General features: G+C 40.5%; 1 protein-coding gene across 1 annotated transcript in view; it reads left to right on the top strand.

Annotated features, from left to right (window-relative positions):
* Positions 1–7,641: 7,641 nt before the first annotated feature.
* The window catches only part of LOC112145894 (RNA binding protein fox-1 homolog 2), a gene marked incomplete at its 5' end in the record, with an annotated part of 64,675 nt that continues 63,813 nt past the window's right edge, over positions 7,642–8,503 (top strand). Inside the window, 1 exon segment of the mRNA XM_024271374.1 lies at positions 7,642–7,902. Within this exon segment, the coding sequence (XP_024127142.1) occupies positions 7,645–7,902 (258 nt within the window).

Raw genomic sequence — 8,503 nt, 5'->3', positions numbered from 1 at the left:
TTCAGTAGTGCTCCATCTGAATCAATCCAACCCTCATTAACTATTTTATGGCAATAAAACTTCTACTGCAGGTACAGCTGCCACACATACACCAAAAGCATAAAAAATAACCTGATAAAATTTCAATATTATGTAGGGATATAGAAAAATTTTACTCACCAAAAATCCAGATTATTTAAACACAAAATCCATCCTTTCTATCCTCAAGAAGATTTCTATCACTCTGTCGTGCAGAATCCATACGTTTCGCAGATGGAAAGTGTTCTGGTATTCCTGAAGCCTCTTGTGGTACAGGAGGGAGACAAACATCAGTTTTTTTGATTATGAAATCTGGTCTGTGTCTGGAAAATAATATTGTCGGTAGTGCGCGCGAGGATTTTGTGCTGCACCTCTTCGTGAGCTCGGAGCGCCCGCAGTGCGTTCAGGGGCCTCGTAGATTTCCTCGTATCGGCTTCTCTCCCGCTAAACGGTGTCATGGAACTCCTTTACCCGTGCCAGACAAAACTGTGCCACAACTTTACCCAGACATTCATTCAACTTTATGAAGCTAAAATGTGAATGTATTTGACCTTCATTCTTGTTTACTTGTTTGTGCAAATATTTCATTTATTATGTTACAAGAGATACAAGGAGTCTGGAAAACTTCCCCCACACTGTTCAGTACCAGGTATTTATCTCTGAGTCACACTGGTTGAAGTTTTGGCAAAAGATGTCCTGAATCCATTTTAAGTCAGTGGATCAGATTGATTGTTCAAAATTAATCAAGATTGACTATGAATCGGATCAGCAACCACAAATATGAAATGAATCAAATTGTTGGTAAAATGAATCGTTTCACCCTTATTTGAAATCAAAGTAAGCCAACGTTTATCATTAATCTTCAGAATTAGCTTCATCCCTGTCAGGGTCACAGGGTTATTGGACCCAAGGCAGCGACTTTTGGACAAATACAGGGTACACCTGAACGAGCCGCCAGGGCAGGGCTACAGCCACACATTCACTCCTTTTGACAATTTAAAGTCACCATATAGCCCACAACGGTTTTTCTTCTTCTTTTTTCTTCTTTTTTTTGTATTAGGAAGCAGGGGAAAAAAATCCACGAAGAGAACATCTAAAAACAAAGCAAAAAAAATAAATAAATAGACACAATCACAAGTCATTTTAAAAATTCCTAATTTTACATAAAATGCTCAAAATCTTCATAAAACTTGTAGAGTGGCCTCTTTGAACAACAGCTTTTCAGAAAAATTAAAACCGAAAGTATGTCATTACTGGCCCCGCCCCCTACCATTACAATGACTCTTTGCATTCGAGGAAGAAAGAAACTGCTGGAGGCATTAGTTGTGTTTTCAAAAGACTTTCTTTCATATTTACTATATACACTCAAAACAAACGGAAATGAACATCTTAGATTACTATTTTTTTTTTTTTACAATAAACGGGTGTTAATTTTTAACCTTGTTGCCTTATATGTAAGCAATGTAAAAAAATAAATACAAAAGCAAGATGAGAGTTGTTGCCTGGAAACTAGACTTCACCAAGAACAGGAATGTGATCTGGACCAACACCAGCTAGAGTTTTTATAGCGGAAGTCTGAAGTTTATCCACGTTCATTCAGGAGAATGGAATAGTGATGATGAAAAGGTAGCTGCACGACCACCCACACCTTCTCTGAAATTAGACGAACAACTCCCTCACAACAGGAGGGTTACTTTGAAATGAGCTGGACTACTCCTTTGTCTTCTGTATGATTATTAAATGTTATTTGAATGACCTTGATGGGGGTGAGTGGTGGAGAGATTTGTGAGACATAGCAAAAACATTAAAATAGCACCTGATGTCCACGTTTGACATTCAGCATCAAGATCTGGGGGGGGAATACCTGTAGATTCCTTTGGGGGATGGGTCATATATTTAGGTTCATGACAACCAAAGTGACCTTAATCTTATGCTTGTACTGTAATATTAAGTTTAAAGTACAACTACTTTTACTTGAAAATAGTGCTTGACAAGGTAAGTTTGTTTGTTTAGCACATTTCATGTGTCAAAGTCAAGGCCCGGGGCCGGATCTGGCCCTCCAGATCATTTTATTCTTTCATTTTCTTTGCCGCTTTGACCCTTTCGGGGTCGCGGGGGTGCCAGAGCCTAACCTGACTGATGATGGGCGAAGGCGGGGTTTACCCCGGACAGGTCGCCAGTCTGTCGCAGGGCCTCAATCACACACACATCCACTCTCACATCCACACCTAGGGGCAATTTAGAGTCACCAATTACGGTAACCTATGAAGCATGTTTTTGGACGGTGGGAGGAAGCCGGCCCCCGGTGAAAACCCACGCATGCACGGGGAGAACATGCAAACTCCACACAGAAAGGTCCCAAATCCCCCAGCCGGGATTCGAATCGGGGCCTTCTTGCTTTGAGGCAAGAGCGCTAACCACTGCGCCACCGTGCAGCCCATCAGATTTTTAATCCATGAAATATTTTTGTGATGATATTAGGCTGATTTAGTGACTGCCTTAATGTGTTTATCAAAATTTAAGTCTGTGTCTATCACTACACCCAAGTTTCTGGCCTGGATGGTAGTTTTTAGTTGAATAGATTGAAGCTCTGTAGTGACGTCTAACCTTTTTTCTTTAGCCCCAAAGACAATAACCTCAGTTTTGTTTTTGTTTAATTGAAGTAAGTTGTGACACATCCAGTCATTAATGTCCTCAATGCATTTACCAAGAGCCTGTACAGGGCCTCGGTCTCCTGGTGTCAGTCTAATATATATTTGTGTGTCATCTGCATAGCTATGGTAACTAATGTTGTTGCTCTTTATAACCTGAGCCAGTGGGAGTATGTAGATGTTAAATAGAAGTTGCCCCAGGATGGAGCCTTGGGGGACTCCACATGTAATTCCTGTTGGCTCTGTTACCAACTGACACAAAATATTTCCTGTTTTCCAAGTACTTTTTAAACCAGTTTAGTACTGGCCCAGTGAGACCTGGCTAGTTCTCCATTTGTCTAAATAGTATAGTGTGCTTGACTGTATCAAATCCGACACTGAGATCCAATAAAACTAGCACTGTCTGTATTCAAACGTATGTCATTAGTCACTTTGGTCAGAGCCGTTTCAGTGCTGTGGTTCTGTCTGAAGCCGGACTGGAAGACATCATAGCAGTTGTTATTTATTAGGAATTCATTTAACTGATGGAAAACAGCTTTTTCAATGATCTTACTTAAAAATGGCAGGTTTGATATCGGTCTGTAGTTGTTCATTTGAGTTTTGTCTAGACTGTCCTTTTTTAGGAGAGGTTTGATTACAGCTGTTTTCAGTGGTTCTGGGAAAACACCAGATGTTAATGACAAGGTAACAATCTGGAGCAGGACTGGCTACAGAATCTTTCAAACTTTTTTGAAAAAGCTTGTGGGTAGAATGTCCAGACAGCAGCAGGAGTTCAGTTGACACAGAATGTCCTGCAAATTTTTACTGTCTATGGGTTGAAACTGAGCCAGGGGGTTTGTACTGGTTTCTTGTGGGTTTTGCCTCACTACTTGCCTCTGGTAAAAGGAAATACTTACCAATTGTAAAGCATGGTGGAAGAAGGTTGATAATATGGACCTCGACACATTCCTGTTAATAAATTGGTTTTAAAACCAACAGATTATTTTGCAATCTTATGTAAGGCCAAAACCTCATTATAACACCAGAAATCCAAATCCCACAGCAGTAAACCTGATTGGTCAAAGCTGGAATCTTAACTGGAAAGTTGCGCAGGCTCTTGAAAACACACATGTTACAATCTCTCATGAAACTATGCAGTTTTGTAAACAAAGATAAATCTAAATTAAATGGAACCACATGATAAAAATCATGCAGAAATATTTACTTTAAGCCATAGCTGCTGAAGATAGAGACACTCTTGAGTGCTGGGGGTTTCCGTAGGCCTTATCCGAGTTATAATTTGGCTTTTGTAGAGAAAAATTAAACTGTTACTCTTGCTCCAAACCTTGTAGTACTTATAGAAGTTGTACATTTGTCCTGTAAGCTAAAACCCCAAACTAAACCTGGATTTTTTTTCATGAGCAGATCTTTTATTTTCCCACAAACAGTGCAATTTCCCAGCCTGGTTGTCCTGTAGCTGAATTATTGGAGGGATGTAGCTGGTTTGGGTGTTTGTTAAATATGAATCCTGGGTTTTAAGTTGGGCAGATTTATACTTGCAGTTACTTCACCCGGGGGCTGGGTGGGATAAAAAGTGAGGTGAGTTCATATTTAAATTCAATTGTTCGACCAGCGGCCCTGACCTCAGCTGTGAAAAGGTGCTTAGAGAGACTCATCAGAGACTTAATCCCTTCTTCTGTCCCTGACAAAGACAGGAGGAGGAGGAGCTTCGTCCCGTAGGTCATTCGGGCCCTCAACCAGAACACCTAGAACCTGGACTTTCTGGACTCACCCCCACAAAACACAACATTCTACCTCAGCTGTTCAGCTCAAACTGGAAACTGTACTACTCTGCTCTACATTGTACATTCTCAATGTTTCACAAGGACAAATGGGTGCTCTTTACAGACCAGTTGCCTTTAGTGTACTCACTTTATACACTTTCTTTCACTGAAGATGGACACTTTTACATTTGCCTTTAACACGGGAGCTCTTGTATTTATGTTCTTGGATTTACTGTAGTTTTTCAACCATTAACAGGTGTTAACGGTTGAATAGTTACAGTATGTTTAAGATTTTGTGTTTAAGCTTCACCAGTGACGACTCAGGTGTTAAAGGGTTAATATTGTCAATGATGTACATACTGTATAGCATGTTGCCATATTTGGAAGTTAGTACTTGGTACTTTGCTGAACAGCTGTACAATATATTTCACTGCATGTCATACTGTGTGTGTGTTGGTAATACTGCATTAGAAGGACAAATGACCAGAATACATGCGACACTGGAAGGACGTTTTGGATTAGTGGGACAGGGGGGGGTGTCCTGCTAATTTGAAAAAAAAAATTCTAAGACTGTAAAATGGTTCCTATTGGTCTAATAACCCTATAGAAGGAACAAAAATTGAAGAGGCCTTTTAAGATACATAAACCTGTATTTGTATGTGTGTCTTAATAAAGGCACGAATGTACATTTTAATTCAGAGTTTGAGTTTTTTTATTTGATAATTTGAATTGTAATTTGAATCTGAACATTTCAGTTTGAAAATTTGAATCTGAAAACTTGAATTTGAAAATTTTAATTTGATCATTTGAATTTTAATCTAAAAACTTGAATTTAAAAATTTTGATTTTTAATTTCAAATTTCAAATTCGAGAATAAAAAAAATAATTTGAAAATCTGAATTTGAATTTCGGGTGATGTAAAAAAGAATATGTTGGTCAGAGTGAATCCGAAAATGAGCTCTGCAAAACACCTCTCCAACTTACATTTAAAGCGTTGGAAACAATAAAAGTTCCTCAGCAAAAAAAAAGGATCAGCTTACAACAGAAGAAAGGAGGTTCAATCGTTGATGTGTTTCAGTAAAAAAAATTCTGAACACCAGCAAAAATATTCAATGTTGAAGAAGTTGTTTGCTCAACTGAAGAGCTGCATGAATGATTAAAATATTCCTTTCCAGAAAATGAAATGCTGAAATATAAGGAGTGATATGAAAAACCAAATGTAGCAAAATAAAGAACGTAATCAAGTAATGGATATGATGAACAGTGCAGATTGACTGATAACAATAACAAAATTACATTACAATGATAGGCTTAATACAATGTCAAGTGCAATTGTGCTTGTGGATGACACTTCTCCAGAGGACAACATTTGGTGGTAGCAAAAGGCTTGGCTCTTCAAAATCAACAAGGTCATCATCGACTTGTCTTGAAGCTGAAGCAAGAGCTGCGATAATTGGTGTGGCAGCTCCCCCTAAAGAAAATGTGAGCTTCATGACAAGTTGGAAAGGACTTTATATTCCCTCAGAGGTGTCTTCAGAGGATAATTTACCACTACAAAGAGTAATGCCTTGTTCCTCCTGCTCTTGCTGTGTTGGGACAGGCAGCAGACGGGCGTGCTCTGACCCCTCTGCAATTCATTATTGCAGGTTCAGTTGACAATTGAAGAGTCCATGGAGGTAGAGTCGAAACAGTTTATGGAGCGAGTCGCTGACACTGAGAGAAAAAGGGTACATCATTCACTGCACTTTCTATCACACACAAATGGGATGTTAGCTTGATATATATATATATATATATATATATATATATATATATATATATATATTTTAATCATATCAACTTTTATAACCCAAAAACACACATCTTTTATATGTATACCAGATTATGAGAGGAAGTAACAAAGGGAATTTATTTTACTTTTAAATGAATGTTTTGCTATTTCTGACACAAGCTGGTGCTTTTGGTTATAAAATATCCTAGAATGACCTCAGTTTATTTTTGTGTTCACTGTGGTTTGAAATCCGCTAGGGGGCGCAAAAGCACAACAAAACGTCTGAATAAAAATTAGAAACGCAAACAGCAGGGGGAAAGGTGGCACCTATCAGAACATACACTGTTCTCTTTATACTGTTGATGGTGGGCACACGAAATGTATCTTTTTGTTTGAAATCATGAAAATATTCTGACAGTTAAAATTAACTATATTAATCTATAAGGGTAAAATGGAAATAGAGTTATAAAATATATATTTTCACTAGCAATTATTTTAATAATACAGTTTTTATTTTTAGATTTGATAGTTTTTTCCAAATAAAGAGGCTTATACCCCAATACATTTTTAAATTTCAAATTATTGTTTTATTATTTTTTTTAAAAAACATGCAAGCTATTTTACAAAAAAAAAAGAAGAAAAAAAAAGAAGAAAAGAAATAAAAACCATTGCGTATTAATAATGAAGTGAGGACAGAGGAGAAAGGAGGCGACGGTGATGGGTGGGGGGATAGGAGACCGACAGCAGACCCCAGACCAGCCCGCCTCCCCTCGCACTCCCGCCTCTCCCGTCAGCGTCTCCTCGGAGAAATCTGACCGCGGATCAGCGCAACAGGACTCCCGCCACACCACGGAGTTGTGACTGAGACCAGAGGAAATCGTGTTCGCCAGGTCGCCACGCCAAGACTCATCCACAGACCACGACCAGGGAACGGACAAGCGGGAGGAGGGAGCCTGGAAGGAGCCGCGCAGAAGTTGAACGCCACAGCACCGGGGAGAGGAAAGAGGAGCGTCTGCGCTGGAGGAGTAGAATTACGCTCAGCTAATTTCCAACATTTTCTATTCTTGGCAGAGTCTGCTCCCGGAGCCTCATTTAAAAGGAGAGCTAGCGGAATGTAATGCTAGCGGGCTAGCATACGTTAGCTAGCTAATTAGCTCGTCGGGCTCGGACGGGGGATTTTATTTTAGGAAAAAGGTCGCAGTTTGGCGTCGATTCGACTTTTTATATGAACCGCAGCCGTTTGGTTGCTGTCGAGACGGGACCCTGACACGGTCATGATGGTGTGCCTCGCATAGCTAACGCCAACTTACACAAGAAGCAGGACAAGGTTCCCGTTTATTGATGTTAGTCTGGTCAATATCATCCAGAAGCTGAACGCAGAGGTGTGAAAAGCTCGAGGAAAGGTGACCGAAACAAAGACTTTGTGAGTGTCCGCCGTCCAATGTTAATGTCGACCGACGTTGCATCCTTAATGCTGCCCGTTAATCGGGGAATAATGGACCGCGAAAGAGACATTGATACGGCAGCCGCGGGACCTCACGCGAACGCAGCCGGGGGTCCAGCGGCTGTCCGCGGGATGAAGCGGGGGGACCCCGAGCCTGACGCGCAGACAGCCGCTGCCCTCACCGACTTGGCCGGAGCGGAATGCAAAAGACCGAGGATAGACGGCACCGGGAGCGTGGTGGGAGACATCGGACAGGTATGAATGCAATGTCAACACAAAGAACCTATTAGTCACACACGTGTTTGTTTGTTCTATGCAAAGCTTTTTGTTTTCTACACAAACAAATCTGTTTAAGAAAAGGATGGTCTATTTTTTTCTACTAAGAACAAAGTAAATAAATTAATTGAAGAAAATAATGTATGCATGATCATTTGAAACGATCTCCTCATCATGGACCTTTGAGGGGAGCCCAGACAAAGGTAATATGATCCAGGCTCCATTGCTGTAACAGTCAGCAGCAGTAAAGATCAGAGCTGCTCATCTTGCCTGTCTCACACAAAGTAAACCAGTGCTTTGTCAGATGCTGCCAGCGTCTGCTTATTCCTATGGAATAGAGATCATATTTACTCAACCACCCCAAATTGTTATACACATGACATGTGCCATTAATTGCTCCATACCCCCCCCCCATCCCCTTTCCTTGTGGCTAGGTGTTAAAAGAGAGAGGCAGACAGGGATTGGGGGAGGGGTCACCGCAGAGAAAGACAAAGAACAGAGCCTTTTTGCTGGAGGCTGAAGGAGCACGGGGGAATCGGGGGGCTTTCTATGCACCGGTCTTCCCCGGCTTTCATGACTC

Source organism: Oryzias melastigma, linkage group LG8, assembly GCF_002922805.2.
Source record: "Oryzias melastigma strain HK-1 linkage group LG8, ASM292280v2, whole genome shotgun sequence".
In the NCBI taxonomy this organism is placed as follows: Eukaryota; Metazoa; Chordata; class Actinopteri; order Beloniformes; family Adrianichthyidae; genus Oryzias; species Oryzias melastigma.
This window is presented reverse-complemented; position numbering and strand designations above follow the sequence as displayed.